The sequence below is a fragment of the Salvelinus fontinalis genome, chromosome 39 (genome assembly GCF_029448725.1).
Source record: "Salvelinus fontinalis isolate EN_2023a chromosome 39, ASM2944872v1, whole genome shotgun sequence".
NCBI lineage: Eukaryota > Metazoa > Chordata > Actinopteri > Salmoniformes > Salmonidae > Salvelinus > Salvelinus fontinalis.
In genome coordinates, this window is record NC_074703.1 from 11,417,567 (window position 1) to 11,438,332 (window position 20,766).

The window sequence follows — 20,766 nt, forward strand, 5'->3', positions numbered from 1 at the left end:
GCCTGTAGTTTTCCTTACGTTCACCAACAGCAGTTAGGGACCGTCAACATAGTGACAAATCAAGTTTTTAAAATTCCAATAGCTATTTAACCATTACTACTAACACTTTCAAAACTGGTTCTAGCTAACCCGATGGCATAGACATTAGTTTGTCCATTTTCATCTCACAAGATTCTACATAAATTTTTCAAAATGTAAAATTTCAATAGCTCCTTGGTCATGTGACCTAGTGACTTCAAACATGGTGCCGAATGTACCCTTCTATATTGCATGCTCTTGTTTGTGTACTGTAAAATCATGCGGTGTAACATACATTTTTCATAGTTTTAAATTTGAATAGCTCCTTGGTCATGTCAATTACACACCTAAGAAGTGTGCAGTGGATATACACCCATATTGCATAACCTCTAGTCATGTCTCTTCTATATTGTTGTACATTAATATTAGTTTGACAATTAGGGGGTTCAGTCCAGTGTCGTGTTTACTCTTTTCTTTAATATGTATCTATAATAATTGGTAGTTCTAAGTACTTATTTTCCCTGTTTTTTATTTTTCCACAGTATTTAACAGCGGGACACAATAGGAGAGAGACAGATAATATCTCCTTTTGTCGTTAATATCAACCATAAAGGAAAAGGGCAAAGTACGAGAGTCATGCTATTAATTGTCCAAAGCAGGGATGGGGAGTGAGCTAGTGAGGTAGGCTGCAGTGTGTTTGCTGGTCAATACATATACCGAACATGTAACCACAGTAATGGTGGCCAGTAAATCAATGAATAAACATTGAATATTGACAAATTAAACAGAAATTGTAGACCTTTAATATTTTCCAACATGTCAACAGACACTTAACTTCAAATAAGTTTGAAACATTTCACAGTGTTAACTTTCTCATTATCCCTGGTTGATGTACATTTCTTCAGTGTGGATGGGGTATAGCATACATTTTTGAACAACAAAGACTGCACTTCCAGTTTGTGTTCTTTACTCTGTTGAACTCTTGTCTTCATTCCTAGTTACAGCAAATGGAACCACCGTTGGCATGCAAAACAAACAATCTAAAACAAAACAAAAAGTAACACGTTATAAATAATATCAAATAGCAATGCAGTACGACGAATGACGAATTAGCCATCCATTGTGTTATATAATAAATTGTCTTACATGCCGTCACTGTTGTCAAAAGATAATAAAGATTATAAACATGTTAAATAAAGTTACTAACCCAGTCAGTCTTTGGGCCACATCCAGGATCTTTATCAGTGGAACTCTGAAATCATAGGCATGAACTGAACATATGGCTGTCCGACACAACTACATAAAAAGAAAGAATTTACATTTACTTTGAATTAAATGTCATTACATACCAAACATTTTTAGTATGTCCTCAGCCATTTCTTTTCGCAGTTGCTCCATGTGTTTTTGAAGGTTCCATATCAATTTGGGAGGGGATGTTGGGGAAGATCTGTGCAACTTCCTTGGCCATCTACACCAAATAGAAAATAGAGTTTTTTACCTAATTGTCACATAACAGCAAACCATTCATTATTGAAAATGTAACTATCAAACCTGCATTACAAAGACCCCGCAGCTGAAGGTGTCCTGCTGCATGGTGTGAGTTATTTCTCCTCCTTTACACTTTATGTCCACCCAGTCATCTTTTCCATGGCAGGATCTTCTCATTTTGAAGTATTCTCTTTTTTATGTAAACATAATGGAATTCTGATTAGTTATAGGCAAATGAATACACAAGCCACATTTGTATGCTGTATTCCTTATCACTATAATCTAGTAGTAATTTAGTAGTAGAGGTAATTTCCTTTATGCCCCATTCTACACACAGCCTAAATTATAGCCACTGAACCATTTACAGGACAATAATAAAAGTAGCATATAGGATCCAACCCTGTCACAGTGTGAATACATGTAGAGCGTTTGTAGACTTTAAGAAAAAAATATGAAGTGACAGTTTCATCAGTACGTGCTTAAAGAAAGTCATATCACAAAGATCACAGATGACAGTGCCAACCAAATCTATGACAATAGAGAATGAATTGTAAGCACCAAAGTGTGTTTGTCAAAATAATATCTGAAAATGTCAGTTGTTGAACATAATACTTCTATTTGCAATAGCAATTTATGATATATGAGGTTGAAGGACGGACATAAGACATTCCCACATACAGAATTGTTTTATTTCTTTTATTTTTTATTTCAACTTTATTCAACCAACTAAGCCAGTTGAGAACAAGTTCTCATTTACAACTGCGACCTGGCCAAGATAAAGCAAAGCAGTGTGACACAAACAACAACACAGAGTTAGTTACACATAGACTAAACAAACGTACAGTCAATAACACAATAGAAAAGTATATATACAGTGTGCGCAAATGAAGTAAGATTAGGGAAGTAAGGCAATAAATAGGCTGTAGTGGCGAAATAATTACAATTTTGCAAATAAACACTGGAGTGATAGATGTGCAGAAGATGAATGTGCAAGTAGAGATACTGGGGTGCAAAGGAGAAGAAAAAAAATATATAAATAAAATAAATAACAATATGGGGATGAGGTAGTTGGATAGGCTAGTTACAGATGGGCTATGTACAGGTGCAATGATCTGTAAGCTGCTCTGTAAGCTGCAGCAGAGAACTGGAAGGAGAGGCGGCCAAAGGAGGAATTGGCTTTGGGGGTGACCAGTGAAATATACCTGCTGGAGCGCATGCTACGGGTGGGTGCTGCTATGGTGACCAGTGAGCTGAGATAAGGCGGGGCTTTACCTAGCAAGGACTTATAGATGACCTGGAGCCAGTGGGTTTGGCGACGAATATGAAGCGAGGGCCAGCCAACGAGAGCATACAGGTTGCAGTGGTGGGTAGTATATGGGGCTTTGGAGACGAAACGGATGGCACTGTGATAGACTGCATCCAATGTGTTGAGTAGAGTGTTGGAGGCTATTTTGTAAATTACATCGCCGAAGTCAAGGATCGGTGGGATAGTCAGTTTTACAAGGGTATGTTTGGCAGCATGAGTGAAGGATGCTTTGTTGCGAAATAGGAAGCCAATTCTATATTTAATTTTGGATTGGAGATGCTTAATATGAGTCTGGAAGGAGATTTTACAGTCTAACCAGACACCTAGGTATTTGTAGTTGTCCACATATTCTAAGTCAGAACCGTCCAGAGTAGTGATGCTAGGCGGGCGGGCAGGTGCGGGCAGCGATCGGTTGAAGAGCATGCATTTAATTTTACTTGCATTTAAGAGCAGTTGGAGGCCACGGAAGGAGAGTTGTATGGTTAGTTAACAGTGTCCAAAGAAGGGCCAGAAGTATACAGAATGGTGTCGTCTGCGTAGAAGTGGATCAGAGAATCACCAGCCGCAAGAGCGACATCATTGATGTATACAGAGAAGAGAGTCGACCCGAGAATTGAACCCTGTGGGACCCCCATAGAGACTGCCAGAGGTCCGGACAACAGGCCCTCCGATTTGACACACTGTACTCTATCTGAGAAGTAGTTGGTGAACCAGGTGAGACAGTCATTTGAGAAACCAAGGCGGTTGAGTCTGCCGATAAGTTCCTAACTTCCCTGAAAAGTTGAATATCGCGGGGGCTATTCGATGCTGATGCAGTACGCCACAGGATGTTTTTGTGCTGGTCAAGGACTGTCAGGTCTGGAGTGAACCAAGGGCTATATCTGTTCCTGGTTCTACATTTTTTGAATGGGGTATGCTTATTTAATATGGTGAGGAAGGCACTTTTAAAGAATAACCAGGCATCCTCTACTGACGGAATGAGGTCAATGTCTTTCCAGGATACCCGGGCCAGGTCGATTAGAAAGGCCTGCTCGCTGAAGTGTTTTAGGGAGCGTTTTGATCTTCTTGACTTCTTATCTGGTAAACTGCTACTATGTGTCAAGGAAAGAGCTCCAATTAGGGGTTAGTGTACTTCAGTAAAAAATGATTAAAAACAAACAAAAAAAGGATTAAAAACTATTGCCCTGTGTCCCCGTTCATAGGGGCATGAGAGACTTGTCACTGGTAGAATTGAGTTGGCACTTTATTGGCCCACAGACCCACAAGGTTGAGGTTACTCATGGACAGTAATTAGTATATATATATTTTTTGCATTGGTGCATTGTGTCTTCTAACTGTCCAAGAACAGGATCCAAAGTGTTAGGAAATATTTGTTCCCATAAATACAAAGGAGGATGTCTCTCCTCATACCTCTGGCACTTTAGTCAGACTGCCAGACTGTGGACCACAGAGCCAATCAGGAGAGAATACATACAGGTTAATGGTGCCAAATGAAAGTCAAGGGGTGTGTCTGTGCCTTTTGGATTACTCTCTCTTTACAGAGAACCCCTGTGGTTCAAGTCAAGAGCTACCCTTCCCCTTTCAGTCTGCTCTGCACATGTCTGAAAGTGACAGAGCCAGCAGCCAAGAGAGTTTTTCACAGTGTGTCCTAAAAAATTATTACACTTATGAATGTATGTAAAATGCTAATATGTATTAGATCCAGTACAATGGAATAACTAAGACCTGAATTTGAGTGTAGCGTGTTCCGATTCCTCCTCCTCTTTCTGTCGAGCAGGGTCAACCAAAAACACTTGGCCTGATAGTTCATGCAGATACTGGGGAAGCAATTGATCCCTTAAATTAACCATTCTGAACCTTGTTTGAAGTCCCTAGGTCACATGACCAAGGAGCAAATGGACAAACTAAAGGGTGTGCAATAAAAAAAAAAGGGTAGTCAGTGGACATTTTGGACCTTGTTTGAGTCAAGTAGATCACGTGACCAATGAGCTATTGAAATTTATATGTAAAAAAAGTTTGTACTTTGTTTACGCTCCCTAACTAATTCAACTAGGAATACAAAATGCTGCTCACATTTCTACATGTTTATTAGCCTTGGAAAGCAAATTAATGTCCAAATCGTGAAAATAAGACCTGTACAATGTTGTGTGCAATTTTTCCAACACAATAACACTTATTTGGAGTCTGTGGCTCGTTCACCGGATGTGCTACCTGTCCCAGACCTGCATTTTTCAACTCTCTAGAGACAGCAGGAGCGGTAGAGATACTCTTAATGATCGGCTATGAAAAGCCAACTGACATTTACTCCTGAGGTGCTGACTTGTTGCACCCTCGACAACTACTGTGATTATTATTATTTGACCATGCTGGTCATTTATGAACATTTGAACATCTTGGCCATGTTCTGTTATAATCTCCACCCGGCACAGCCAGAAGAGGACTGGCCACCCCTCATAGCCTGGTTCCTCTCTAGGTTTATTCCTAGGTTTTGGCCTTTCTAGGGAGTTTTTCCTAGCCCCCGTGCTTCTACACCTGCATTGCTTGCTGTTTGGGATTTTAGGCTGGGTTTCTGTACAGCACTTTGAGATATCAGCTGATGTAAGAAGGGCTATATAAATACATTTGATTTGAAGTGGTTTGAAAGCGCGAATATCTGTCGAATATCCAACTTGAGACTGTCTTTACCTCGGTATCGAAAAAACATCAACCACTCGATATTCTGTATGATGTGTGATACTATATGTGACATATGTACATGAGTAAGACATGTATTTAGATATATTTATTTTAAATATTAGTACATATATATTAGGCATCGGTATGTGTATATGTGAGCCACAGACGTATTTTTCTAAAGGATTTAAGACATTATTTCAAAGAGATTGAATTTCAACAATTAAAGAAAGAGAAAAAAATAATCTGGCTTTCTCTCATAATTAAACGTTGTGCTGAATATTAGGCCTATTTCAAAAGGGGACTGTACATATTTGCGTGTCCCGATTTTTCCTGACATGACACTTTTCCTTTCCTGACAATAAAATGGCACACATGGGTTTGTTAGACTGCCTTGTATCAAATGGAGAAGAGAGCAATCACGTTGTTCACACACAACATACCAGTATGTGCACTTCTTTTGTACAGAAATTCAAACCTGTCATTTATTCTTGGTATTCTATCATTTACAATGACTGTTGTCCCCTAGCAAGATGGAAATCTGAACAGTCAGTTGGTTGATGAGGTGTTTCCCAGTTCTTGAAGTAGTGTATAGGCTACTGGGTCCACCTTCCAAGAATCATATTCCTTATCATTAGTCATGTTCATACGGAACAGAAGATTTTTTGTGAAGGAAGAAACTAAAATAAGCATTCTTATTGCACAGGTAGTATCTCCTCGATCAATACATTTCTTACAGATCCTACTCATCTCCTAGTCAGCACTACCATTGGTAGAGGTCGAGTTCCTCCCTGACTACATTCCAGATCTTACAAAGCCTGGAGTGGTATTTAACCCATCAGCTAAGCACCTCATATGATGTAGAAATCTGATGCCCGACTGCACAGTCGATGACGTTGCACGCAACCATTGATTGATGCAATGCAACACCTGCGCATCTAGTCGGGCAGGAACTCGGCCAGACTGTTGACATGTAAAACAACTGGGAATGTTCGACATTCCAGCCAACAGTACAGACGACTGCCGAATGACTGATCTGCAAAGATCCTTGTATCATAAATAACTACAATATTATTTGTAGATCAGTCAGTGAGTCAGTCACAATTTACCCATGACACATCACGATCCCCCAGGCTCTGACAGGGTGATAGCTTCCACCTGTTCCTTTAGCCCTTTCTCTTCTGTAGCCGATTGGCTCTCAAGTATTTGCTGAGTTTCTTGATTGGCTCTTGGTTGGAGTTTAGCGATAAACTCACTGCTGGCTAACGCCCCCTCCTGTTTCGGGCAGGTGATTTTCGCTGGCAACGCTGATAACTTGTCTGTAGCAAAAGATATGGCATACCATATTTAGTATATTTTATTGACTGTCCATCAAATATGATTTCTTATTGTAGTATTTTTTTATTGCAACACACAGAGAGACAGAGACAGACAGAGAGACAGAGAGACAGAGAGAGAGAGAGAGAGAGAGAGAGAGAGAGAGAGAGAGAGAGAGAGAGAGAGAGAGAGAGAGAAATACATGGCAGAGCATTACCCCCAGGAGCGATGGGTTTCATTAGGCGGTTGAGTTGAACGTTCCAGTGTCGGACATGGATGCTGGCTTTACGAAGCTTCTCCTGAACTTCCTACAGACCCAGAGAGAAGGAAACAAGGACATGAGAACATACTGCTAGTTACAAAGTTGATGTCAGTTGCACTTTGTTTTACCATCTATCATTTACTAGCTGTTATTGACTTATAGGTACCCTATGCAACAATTCCACCTGCAAATAATGATATAAAGCGTTTTCAATGTGGAAATGATGGCTGCCTAAAGTCCACTGTAGCTAGAGATCCTGAACAATAGCCTTTTCCTGCTCTCCCCTCACCTCCTGCCACCTCTTCTCCTCCACCTCTCATCTCCTCGCTCTCACCTCCAGGTGCTGATGACTCCTCTCTCGGGTCTCTCTGAGGCTCTGGAGCTCCTGGGAGGCATAGTGGAGGGCAGAGGGGGCCGGCCGCTTTTCCTTAGCTCCGTTTGGGACCTCCTCCGTGGGGCTGAAGTGGCGGGATGCCTCCTGCTGCTCCTGGAGGAGCAGACACTGCCTGCTCTTCTCCTCCTCTGCCTGCAGTACCCTGGGAGAGGAGAGGAAGGAGGACAATGGTAGAGACAGTAGAAAGGGAGACAATGATAGATAGGAGAGAGGATGAGGGACATAAGGATACAGAAGACCATTCTAATGCAATAGACAGGGACGTTTGGTGATCTGATCTGTGACTTTAGTCTTGCAGCCGTGTGTGTATGTGTGTGTGTGTGTGTGTGTGTGTGCCTGACTTTCCTCCATGTGGGCCAGTATCTCCGTGTTGAGATAAGTTTGTGTAGGCGTGTTACCCTTCTAGCTCCAGCCTGACTCTCTCCTCCTCCATGTGTGCCTGTATCTCTGTGTTGAGAGCAGCCTCCAGTTTGTGCTGTGTCAGCTCCAGCTCCTGGATCCTCTTCCTCTGCTGCTCGGCCTCCTTTTCTTTCTCTGCCATCTCAGCCTGCATGCTCTCCCGCAACTGGGGAACACACGCAGACAGGCAATCAGGTATGTATACATGTACACCGAATGCATAGACACACACACACACGCAAATCATTTATCTGGGGAACCTACACAGGTGCACTAATTAACCTCGTTCTTCAGTACATGATCTCACCTTCTCTGCCTCTTCTAGCTGTCTCTCCAACTCTCTCTGGACCTCCTTCTGTTGCTCCCTCTCTTTCTCCTCCTCCTCCCTGCGCCGTGCCTCCACCTCTCGCTGGTGCTGTGGGACACAAATACACCCTACATGTCATGTTAGGTACTGTATACTATGTATGCATTACCCCCTCTTTCCCCCCACTCATCATTTCTATCTCTCCTCTTTAATGCCTCACTCTCTCTCCCTCCTGCTCACCTGAATAATACTCTCTATCTCCTGTCCTTGCCGTTCCTTTTCCCTCTCCAGATCTTGAATGGTAAGCTCTTCTGATTGTCTGCCGCGGCTGCTGCTGGCACTCAGGCTGCGATCCCGTTGACTCTGCTCGCGCTGGACCCGCCTCTTCAACTTTAGTTCCTGGTGCAGGGAGGACTTGCGCTCACCCTGGAGACGGACGGCAGTCTGCAAGGCTGGGGAGAAAGAGGACACACACACGGACACACACACAGACACACAGAAGAATCAGAAAAAAGTTATGTTCTTTCCCTAATGCTTTTCAACCGAGGGGTCTCCCGCGTGCCAAATGTTTTAACCATTAGGTTAACAGGATATCCTCTTGGTCCGAGGACAACAATTAGGCTTGTGTCTCAGGCAGGGCGTTACACTTGTTCACATCCCCTCACCTTGGGTCCATTCCACCCTCTGTCTCTGGTCGGCGGCACTCATCTCATAGGTCTTGCTGGTGGTCTTCACACAAAAGAGACAACGCTTCCCATCCCTGTCTGGAATAGCCTAAGACAAAGAGAGGACAACTGGTGGTTGACTACCAGGGTGACATTGACTTATCAACACCCCAAGTTCCGCTCAGGTAATCCCAACCTTAAATGATCCGTATTTGCATCAGGCTCGCAACAGGTAACTCTCATTGACTCTTGTTGTAATCCACATCATAGTTCAAAATATAGGCCCAATGGTACAGTTTTAGACAAGCTTGTATCTATACCAATTCAAGCTAACCCTATGGTATTTTCAAATAAGGGGTTACCAACTGAGCATAGTGTGCTGATATTAGACTCTGATATGAAATCCTGCAGCTGCGGTGTTGGACTGATTCATGTAAATGCCAGAAGTTTGATCTTGAACTCTGACATCTCAAACCATTGTGGACATTCTGGTAATATCTGAAACCACAAAAGGGGAAGAGGGAAAGAGTAAGGAACTTGTCTGTCGGCCCTGCATTAAAGACCAAAAGTGGTTAAATAAAATTCTGATAAATAAAAAAAGTATACCAGTTTCATTTAAGGACCAAAAATGGACAGCTGTGCCATATAGATTGCCATATAGTTGGGAAGTGATTTTCGATATACCAATTCCATGGCACATGGTATATGAACTGATACACAGAACGACGCCGGATACAAAACTTCAAATTGTTCCATTTAAATGATTATACAAAATTCTTGCAAGCAATTACATTTTATATATATATATATATATATATATATATATATATATGGGGGATAAAACCATCCCAGCTCTGCAGACTGCGAAAAGACAGAGTCATTAGATCATTTGCTTTGGTACTGTCCATATGTAGCTTGTTTTTGGTCACAGGTCCAGGAAAGGTTAAAGAATTGCAACATTTACCTGGAGCTAACTCTCCAAATAGCACTGCTGAGTGACTTGAAAAGTCATAGACAATCAATAATATAATAATACTATTATCAAAAAAATATATTTAATTTACAATCTGTAGAAACAATGAAAATAGAACGTTTCAGAACTTTTGTGAAACATTATAGCACAGTTGAAAAATATATGGCAAATAGAAATCAAAACTGGATGGTGTTCAGAGATAGATGGGAGGGTTTGAGGAAAACTTGGCTAAATAAGACTGTGCCGGATACTGATGTGTCTCTGGCTGGTTATAATGTTTTGGATCTGACAGAGGTGGAGGTGTCGCCATATTTACAAAGGACAACTTAAATGTTTCTGCATCTCTCACTACCTCTGTCCCTAAGCAGTTTGAATGTCTAGTCCAAAATGTGGCCCTTGGTAATAATGCTAAATTTACACTAGTTAGAATTTATAGTCCTAAATCAGAATAGAAAGGAGTGGGAGGCCCCGGTGCACAACTGAGCAAGAAGACAAGTACAGTAGAGTGTCTAGTTTGAGAAACAGACGCCTCACAAGTCTGCAACTGGCAGCTTCAGTAAACAGTACCCGCAAAACACCAGTCTCAACGTCAACAGTGAAGAGGCGACTCCGGGATGCTGGCCTTGGTAGAGAAATAAACATTACATTATCTGGCAACAGCTCTAGAGGACATTCCTGCTGTCAGCATGCCAATTGCATGCTCCCTTAACTTGAGACATCTGTGGCATTGTGCGGTGTGACAAAACTACACATTTTAGAGGTGCCTTTTATTGTCCTCAGCACAAGGTACACCTGTGTAATAATCATGCTGTTTAATCAGCTTCTTGATATGCCACACCAGTCAGGTGGATATTTTTGTTAAATATAGTTTACCTTTTTTCAAGATGAGTGATGACAAGAGAATCATCCAGCCCTTTGGGTATCTCGCTACATCCCCATATGCCATGTCTTGAAATATGCAGACAGATTAACAGACATAGCACTGTATCAGCAGCTACACTTGTCTATATGATGTGCTATATTGTTTACACCATAAAAATAATTGTTTATTGACCTGTCAAAAGTATTTGATACTGCTGACCATTTCCTACTTGTACAAAGGTTGTGTGAAATACGCTAGGTCAGGCATATTGCAGTCGGTTCAATAACTATCTAATGGACAGGACACAACTTGTACTGATGGTATCAAATCTAGCTTCCTCAATATTATGAAAGGTTTACCGCAGGGGTCGATTTTTTGGCAAGGCTGGAGATCACTCTGTCATGCTGACTGAGTTCGAATAACAGACTGGAAGCTTCAAAATGAAGGTGGTGCTTGGAATCATTGTTCTTCCTCTGTCATTCATGCTTACATGCAAGGAAACACGTGCCGTCATCATTGCTTTGCACAAAAAGGGCTTCACAGGCAAGGATATTGCTGCCAGTAAGATTGCACCTAAATCAACCATTTATCGGATCATCAAGAACTTCAAGGAGAGCGTTTCAATTGTTGTGAAGAAGGCTTCTGGGTGCCCAAGAAAGTCCAGCAAGCACCAGGACCGTCTCCTAGAGTTAATTCAGCTGCGGGATCGGGGCACCACCAGTACAGAGCTTGCTCAGAAATGGCAGCAGGCAGGTGTGAGTGCATCTGCACGCACAGTGAGGTAAAGACTTTTGGAGGATGGCCTGGTGTCAAGAAGGGCAGCAAAGAAGCCACATCTCTCCAGGAAAAACATCAGGGACAGACTGATATTCTGCAAAAGGTACAGGGATTGGACTGCTGAGGACTGGGGTAAAGTCATTTTCTCTGATCAATCCCCTTTCTGATTGTTTGGGGCATCTGGAAAAAGCTTGTCCAGAGAAGACAAGGTGAACGCTACCATCAGTCCTGTGTCATGCCAACAGTAAAGCATCCTGAGACCATTCATGTGTGGGGTTGCTTCTCAGCCAAGGGAGTGGGCTCATTCACAATTTTGCCTAAGAACACAGCCATGAATAAAGAAGGGTACCAATACATCCTCCGAGAGCAACTTCTCCCAACCATCCAGAAACAGTTTGGTGACAAACAATACATTTTCCAGCATGATGGAGCACCTTGCCATAAGGCAAAAGTGATACCTACGTGGCTCGGGGAACAAAACATCGATATTTTGGGTCCATGGCCAGGAAACTCCCCAGACCTTAATCCCATTGAGAACTTGTGGTCAATCCTCAAGAGGTTGGTGGACAAACAAAAATCCACAAATTCTGACAAACTCAACTCCAAGCATTGATTATGCAAGAATGGGCTGCCATCAGTCAGGATGTGGCTCAGAAGTTAATTGACAGCATGCCAGGGCAGATTGCAGAGGTCTTGAAAAAGAAGGGTCAACACGGCAAATAATGACTCTTTGCATCAACTTCATGAAATTGTCAATAAAAGCCTTTGACACTTATGAAATGCTTGTAATTATACTTCAGTATTCCATAGTAACATCTGACAAAAATATCTAAAGACACTGAAGCAGCAAACTTTGTGGAAATTAATATTTGTGTCATTCTCAAAACTTTTGGCCACGACTGTACATGCATGTGGCAGCCTCTGCTTTAAAACCTTTACATTCAAACTAGCATTCAGCACTTCTTTTTATCACTGGGGACAATGTTCCGTACACATCACTGCATTGTGTATAGTTCTGTTGGCTGGGAGTCTCTAACTACCAGAAGGGTCCAGCACTGGCTACTTTTTGTACATAAAGCGGTTCTTCAGAGACTCCTCCCACTACATCAGCTCACATATTAACTGAAGATCCAGCCATTTTCAGACCGCCCTCTGGACTGACTGCTTCTGGAGGTCCAGCTCATGGAATAGCCTTCAGGTAACCTTGAAATTAGACTCCCTGTTCTCCATTGGACAGCTTAGATGGAGTTTAAGGGAGGTGATGTGAGAGTTGTGTTTGTTTAGATTAATCCTGTTTAATTTATTGTATTGATATTATTTATTGTACGTTCATGTTCACAGGGATCCCTTGCAAATTAGACCCTGGTCTCAATGGTGTAGAGCCCTGTAGAAATAAAATTTGAATTAAAAAAATCAAAACATTACCAAAAGTATGTGGACACCTGCTCATCGAACATCTCATTGCAAAATCACGGGCAGTAATATGGATTTGGTCCCCCCATTGCTGCTATAACAGCCTCCACTCTTCTAAGGAAGGCTTTCCACTAGATGTTGGAACATTGCTGCAGGGACTTACTTCCATTCAGACAGAAGAGCATTAGTGAGGTCGGGCACTGATGTTGGGCGAACAGGCCTGGCTCGCAGTCGGCGTTCCAATTCATCACAAAGGTGTTCGATGAGCTTGAGGTCAGGGCTTTGTGCAGGCCAGTCAAGTTATTCCACATCGATTTTGACAAACCATTTCTGTATGGACCTGGCTTTGTGCACAGCGGCATCGTCATGCTGAAACATGAAAAGGGCCTTCCCCAAACTCTTGCCACAAAGTTCGAAGCACAGAATCGTCTAGAATGTCATTGTATGCTGTAGCGTTAAGATTTCCCTTCACTGGAACAAAGGGGCCTAGCCCGAAACGTGAAAAACAGCCCCAGACCATTATTCCCCCTCCACCTAACTTTACAGTTGGCACTATGCATTTGGGTATGTAGCGTTCTCCTGGCATCTGCCAGATGGTAAAGTATAATTAATCACTCCAGAGAACGCATTTCCACTGCTCCAGAGTCCAGTGGCGGCGAGTTTTACGCCACTCCAGCTGACCTCTGGCATTGCACGTGGTGATCTTAGGCTTGTGTGTGGCTGCCCGGCCATGGAAACCTATTTCATGAAGCTCCAGACAAACAGTTATTGTGCTGACGTTGCTTCCAGAGGCAGTTTAGAACTCGGTAGTGAGTGTTGCAACTGAGGACAGCTGATTTTTTGCACCTGGCGGTCCCGTTTTGTGAGCTTGTGTGGCCTACCACTTTGCGGCTGAGCTGTTGTTGCTCCTAGACGTTTCTACTTCACAATAACAGCACTTACAGCTCTAGCAGGGCAGAAATTTGACAAACTGACTTGTGCCAAGTTGAATGTCACTGAGCACTTCAGTAAGGCCATTCCACTGCCAATGTTTGTCTATGGAGGTTGCATGGCTGTGTGCTCGATTTTATACACCGGTCAGCAACGGGTGTGGCTAATATAGCCAAATCCACTAATTTGAAGGGGTGTCCACATACTTTTGTATATATAGTGTACTTCTCAGTCTCAGGTACACATTAGCGATTCACTCAGCCATTAGCAAAAAAAAATATTATCCTAGCCAAGATTTTTTCTACCAGTTTTGTGGATTGAAAGATGAACCAGAATAACAAGATTACCTCCACAACACAATTCTGGTCCAATGGAATCTCTCCCTTCTTGTCTTTCAGGTCCTCGCTGGCGTAGTAGGCCATGAAGGATGGCCTGAGTACAAACCAACGCTCCATCCAGTTCCTGCGCACATGTCCCTTTTTCCATATGTAACCCTCCGACAGAGAGAAACAGACAGACAGAAAGGGAGAGAGAGGGATCGATCATTGTCCCTGTAATGTGAATTTCATTCAGCGCAAACACACATATACACACACACACACACACATAAAAACAGCCCACACACACAGCCCCACCCGGAGCCACATCCATACAGTCCCACCAACTCACCCTCTTGAGGACGTTGTGGTACATCTCCAAGAAGACCTGGTCCAGAGCCAGACTGAAGGCACCCGCATTGCTGACCCTCAGCAGCCTCCCGGCGCCCATGTGATCCAGGAACACCCACACTGACATGCCCTCCTCCTGGACAGAGGCATCCTGGGATAGCAGGTCCTCGAGGGGCTTGCTGTCCCACTCCTGGTTCATCGCAGTGGAGATTTTCTTCAGCAGGTACTCCACCTGCGTGTGTGTGTGCGTTACAAGTCAGAAAATATCTTTATCCTTTTATGGCTCAATTTGCTGGGACCCATATTCAGAAAGTGATCTAGTTAAGGGATAATGCTGTGGTCAGCAAGTTGCAACACATCTTCATAAAGCCTGCAGATGTTATCAACAGGAAACTAAACCTCCCTCCTATTGGTTTATTCTACTCTGACTTCCTGCTTAGTGGGAGGAGAACAGGAAGTAAGGACCTAGAGTAGAGATATTTTAGCAAATGCACAGGAGGATGGTGGCACCATAATTAGGGAGGACGGACTCGTTTCAGCCATTATTATGAGCCGTTCTCCCCTCAGCAGCCTCCACTGAGCAAGGGGCTAATCGATAAACATACAGTTTGTATACTGCAAGCGTCAAAGCACACTGTGTAGTCAAAATGGCCACTGGACTGCATAACTACGACTATTTTCTTACTGTTTATATACAGTACTGTATGTGTGTCTATTAACCCTCTATTCTCCCTCCCTCTTTTTCAGATGAACTATTTCCTCTCTACCTGTACATCTCTTTTCTCTCTGAAAGATACTATCTGGCTTTATATTTAAATGTGCCAATGGAGGTCAGTCTCTTCCTGGCCCCCTGGCCCCCTCATCCCTCCAACCCCCTCACCTCCTGTGGAATCATGATGAGTGGGTAGTGGTCCTCCGACAGCAGGTTGAAGAGACAGAAAAGTTTGAAGCAGTCTCTCAGGGAGCACAGCAGCCCCCCCTGGCCGCTGCTAGGTCTGTAGTTTTTCTTCATGGTCATCATCCAGCACAGGTCGTCAAACGTCTCCTTGTCGTATGCACCCTCTTTGACCTAGGTGCAGCACACCAGGGGTTCATTTGTTCATTAGTACTGGTAAAGAGTTTTAGATGTTAAACGGATAGTTCACCCAAATGACTAAATGACATATTGGTTTCTATACTCTGTAAGCAGTCTATGGACAAGGTAAGACAGCAATGCATGCTTCGGTTTTGCTCACAGGTTAAGGAAACCAATATGTAATTTTGGGTGAACTAAGATCAAGATCAAGTGCAATTCATCTCCTGAATGGACTGGAATTCACTCATCTCAATGTGAAAATCCTCAATTGAGTATGATGGAATGGTTACCTTGGCCAGTATGTATTTGTTGAGGTAGTTTACCTTGGCCAGTATGTATTTGTTGAGGTAGGGCATGTAGCCATGGTTTGACACCGGTCCATTGTCATCGTCTTGGAAGTGTTCCTCCAGTGCCACGGGGTCGTGAGGGATGTTCAACACCGTGTACAGGTTGTGGGAGAGAACCTGCGACACGCGCGCGCGCGCACACACACACACACACACACACACACACACACACACACACACACACACACACACACACACACACACACACACACACACACACACACACACACACACACACACACACACACACACACACACACACACACACACACACACACACACACACACACACACACACACACCACACACACCACACACACAGGACAATTAAGAAAATGCCTGTGTCAAATGCAGATTCTCAATTGGTTTACTCAACTCCTCTGTACTCAGTTGTCCTCTCCTAGGCCTCTTCTTGAAAAAGCTCAATGGTAACCGAGGAGAAGAAATGTGGAAACAATACATTTGAATTAAATTAGACTCTCCTTCTTCACTCGCTCGTCATCATATAAATTACGTTTCCAGGGATGGAGTCCCAAATTAAATGTGTAAAGTATTAAAAACACATGTAGCTAGTTGTGCTAGACATTTTATAGATAAAATAATACGTAGCATATAGTTTTTAAATGTGCATACTTATCTCCTCCAAGTAAACAACAGCTGATTTAAAAGGGGGTGTGGCGGATTTCAAAACTCTTCTGCGAAGGATACTCGCGCTTCCTCGGCGGGAGAACGTTATCGAGGACACTCCGTTTGAAACTAATTGACACTATCCTCGACCACTCTACAACTTAGCGGTTTCCGGGTCACCAAGGAGAGAGGACGGAGAATTCGAGGAGAGGATGGTCTTTTGGCCAAATGATAATCTCCCAAAAATGACCCTTTAAATGTACAGTATTATGTTACTGTCAATATTACATCTACTATTCCTATATTTATATACAGTATGTAAGTGGTTACTGAAATTGTTCACAACTTCTAATCATCTCAAATCATATGAAAAAACAAAGTGGTCAATGATAAAAACCAAAGCAAGCAGTGTAAACAACATTGCAGGCCTCTGTTGACTGACTGACTGACACACACACACACACACACACACACACACACACACACACACACACACACACACACACACACACACACACACACACACACACACACACACACACACACACACACACACCAACACACACGCACACACACAGCCCCCTCGGTGTGAGCATGTCTGAACACCTGCCTGCTATTTCCTGGTATTCTCACCAAAGGGAGAACACAACTTGTTTGAACTCGACAGGCCAGAGACTGAGTGAAGGGGAAGATGACTGGGGAAGATGTCTGAACACACAGCACCGTCTGTTTCTGTTGTACAGTAAACTCTGATATGTTGTCATGTGTACAGGTTGACTGCAGTAAAGGGAGAGGGCCAGTCCTGGCATAGGTGACTATCGACTGACTTTAATGCTCCCATTTCTATGTGTAGGCTGCCGCTATTGTGATAACTCACTGAAAGCGGGTTTCATGGATACACACTCATGAGGGTATTAAAGTCACCAATGTATCCAAGTTGTGTGTGAGTGAGAATGTTTTCATGTGCATGTTTCTCATACTGAGCAGTATTCCTGCATGATCCATGCTAATTATTATTTTTACTGGTGGACTGTTAACTTTATACATGGCATACATCCCTAGATTCACACTGAATAATGTATTATAGCCTAATATAATAACTTGTAAGAGGCTAACAATGTCTTTTAAGGCTATCTTGATCAGATCTTCAAACCTCAAAACATTTGTTTATAAGGTTATCTAAACAAACGATCATGTGGATATTAGTATGTGAATTGTAGACTGAGTAACAAGCTGGCGCCAGAGGCACAGAAGCAATTCAACACCCATTTCCTGATTATAAAGCTCAGCGCTTGGAAATATTACACTTCAAATCTAACCTTCAGCTGGGACTTCGATACTTTTCCGCATTTCTCCATGTCCAGCGATGTGAACGCGTACCAGATGGACTTGAGCAGTTCGGATTGCAGTTCCATTGTGGAGACAGACGTCTTTGCGTCTACATTCCGAAGCGAGCGGGTTGCGCACAGCAGTGATATCAGTATTGCAAACTGAAGTTGAAGCACTTCATGAGAAGGCGAACAGGACACGTTAAGAAAAGGGGTGGAGAGGAAAAATGATGTAACGAAAGTAAAATACTATATGCATATAATATATTTATAATCAAAATAAATACTTAATTAAAAATAAACCACAATATAATATCAACATTTCACTTTTCACATTTGGATTCATATAGGGTACTAATAGCCTACCTTATAAACCTATAATTATGTTTTAGGTCACTCAAAGTTAAAACTTCGAATGACTTTGGAAAACTCTGGCATCCTTGTAAATTATTGATCTTTTTCTTTCAAGTGTGTGGTGGTGGTAAATGAACCCCAGCTCTTGGTTGATGTCATTGATGTACATACGCGATATGAGTCTTTCTTTTCCCCAACGCAGTTAAGCCAAAACCACGCCCCGTTATTCAGAGAGACGTTCTACTACGCTCCCAGCGCAGAGACAGTGACCTTCCAAGGTAAGGATGGAAAGTGTAATTTAACAATCAGCTGCCTACCGTAATGCAGGCCTATTATTATCATATTTGGTAACATTTGCCCATGTATTTATTTTCAGAGTTTCAATGAGTTGTAAAAATGTATCAGAGAACTCTGCTGAATTCCCTATTTTGAAGATCAGCTAAGTTAACCTAGGCTACTTAACGTTACTAGTTCGGTATTTGAAGCTGTTATATTATCATTAGTAGTCTATTATCAGGTAAAATCATATGCTTATTATTCATAATTTCTCAAATATGTATTAGCTAATCATTCAGCCGAATAAGCAATGCTACAGCCATTGAATCTGTCTTTGAGCGTTAAGGGAGACCGTCTACTCTCCTTGACTTTGTTGTGTATCTAGAACCTTATAAAGAGGTCTTCCATGAGCTATTTCGACTTTGTAAGATTTCTGTTGTTACTCCAGCCAGCAGTGCTTCTTGCGAGAGAAGCTTCTCAGCTTTAAAACTGACCCACCTTAGGACAACAATGGTTGATGACAGGTTAAGTCACGGCAGAATTCTCTGGGTTAAGTCAAGGAGGGCACGCTCCCTCAACATGGATGAGTTTGTGAAACATTTTGCCAGTTCTCACCAGAACTGCAGAATTATGCTGTTTTAAATCTACCAGGGATAATTTGCCATTTAGGTGGTCCCTCTGGTCATGATTAAAACCTGCACTGTGTACAAGCTAGTACACTGACATTCTAAAATGATAAATCCAAAGGGTATCATGTCACACAGATTTGATTTGTTCTTGATTAGGCCAATTCCAAAATGTTTCTTTGCTATTAGTTAACATAATATAAACTCAGCAAAAAATGAAATGTCTTCTCACTGTCAACTGTGTTTATTTTCAGCAAACTTAACATTTGTAAATATTTGTATGAACATAACAAGATTCAACAACTGAGACATAAACTGAACAAGTTCCACAGTCATGTGACTAACAGAAATGGAATAATGTGTCCCTGAAAAAAGGGGGGGGTCAAAATCAAAAGTAGCAGTCAGTGTCTGGTGTGGCCACCAGCTGCATTAAGTACTGCAGTGCATCTCCTCCTCATGGACTGTACCAGATTTGCCAGTTCTTGCTGTGAGATGTTACCCCACTCTTCCACCAAGGCACCTGTAAGTTCCCGGACATTTCTGGGGGGAATGGCCCTAGCCCTCACCCTCTGATCCAACAGGTCCCAGACGTGCTTAATGGGATTGAGATCCGGGATCTTCGCTGGCCATGGCAGAACACTGCCATTCTTGTTTTGTAGGAAATCGCGCACAGAATGAGCAGTATGGCTGGTGGCATTGTCATGCTCGAGGGTCATGTCAGTATGAGCCTGCAATGACAACAAGCTCAGACCGATGATGCTGTGACACGCCGACCCAGACAATGACAGACCCTCCACCTCCAAATCGATCCCTCTCCAGAGTTCAGGCCTCGGTGTAACGCTCATTCCTTCGACGATAAACGCGAATCCAACCATCACCCCTGGTGAGACAAAAGTGAAGAGCACTTTTTGCCAGTCCTGTCTGGTCCAGCGACGGTGGGTTTGTGCCCATAGGCGACGTTGTTGCTGGTGATGTCTGGTGAGGACCTGCCTTACAACAGGCCTACAAGCCCTCAGTCCAGCCTCTTTCAGCCTATTGTGGACAGTCTGAGCACTGATGGAGGGATTGTGTGTTCCTAGTGTAACTCGGGCAGTTGTTTTTGCCATCCTGTACCTATCCCGCAGGTGTGATGTTTGGATGTACCGATCCTGTGCAGGTGTTGTTACACATGGTCTGCCACTGCGAGGACGATCAGCTGTCCTTCCTCTCTCCCTGTAGCGCGGTCTTAGGCGTCTCACAGTACAGACATTGCAATTTATTGCCCTGGCCACATCTGCAGTCCTCATTCCTCCTTGCAGCATGCCTAAGGCACGTTCACGTAGATGAGCAGGGACCCTGGGCATCTTTCTTTTGGTGTTTTTCAGAGTCAGTAGAAAGGCCTCTTTAGTGTCCTAAGTTTTCATAACTGTGACCTTAATTGCCTACCGTCTGTAAGCTGTTAGTGTCTTAATGACCGTTCCACAGGTGCATGTTCATTCATTGTTTATGGTTCATTGAACAAGCATGGGAAACAGTGTTTAAACCCTTTACAATGAAGATCTGTGAAGTTATTTGGATTTTTATGAATTATCTTTGAAAGACAGGGTCCTGAAAAAGGGACGTTTCTTTTTTTGCTGAATTTATATGAGCATAAATATGATACTGTAAGTTTGTAATATTGATTGGCACCAAATGTAGTTTT

At 42.8% G+C, this 20,766-nt stretch overlaps 1 protein-coding gene across 2 annotated transcripts; it reads right to left on the minus strand.

Moving 5' to 3' along the window:
- Positions 1-5,935: 5,935 nt before the first annotated feature.
- On the minus strand, positions 5,936-18,027 carry LOC129838605 (differentially expressed in FDCP 6-like). 2 transcript variants are annotated; one of them, XM_055905691.1, is made up of 12 exons: positions 17,821-18,027; positions 15,851-15,991; positions 15,333-15,521; positions 14,454-14,684; positions 14,132-14,278; positions 8,830-8,938; positions 8,405-8,616; positions 8,165-8,272; positions 7,857-8,023; positions 7,399-7,600; positions 7,020-7,110; positions 5,936-6,804 (listed from the first exon to the last, which is right to left on the minus strand). In XM_055905691.1, exons 1-12 carry the CDS (start codon positions 17,914-17,916, stop codon positions 6,605-6,607), a joined length of 1,893 nt encoding a protein of 630 aa, XP_055761666.1. In that variant the 5' UTR covers positions 17,917-18,027; the 3' UTR covers positions 5,936-6,604. The 2 variants fall into 2 exon arrangements, with proteins under 2 accessions (XP_055761666.1, XP_055761665.1); XM_055905690.1 differs by lacking the exon at positions 5,936-6,804 and having other exon boundaries at positions 7,023-7,110; positions 7,354-7,600; positions 17,821-18,011.
- Positions 18,028-20,766: the final 2,739 nt, after the last annotated feature.

Excerpts from the sequence above, each read along its gene's own strand:
- LOC129838605 (XM_055905691.1), bottom strand. The coding sequence starts at position 17,916 with ATGGAACTGCAATCCGAACTGCTCAAGTCCATCTGGTACGCGTTCACA. Across the intron at positions 14,685-15,332 it reads TCATCATGATTCCACAGGAG|GTGGAGTACCTGCTGAAGAA; the intron begins GTGAGGGGGTTG and ends ACACACACGCAG. Across the intron at positions 8,939-14,131 it reads ACCAGAATTGTGTTGTGGAG|GCTATTCCAGACAGGGATGG; the intron begins GTAATCTTGTTA and ends TCTTTGTCTTAG.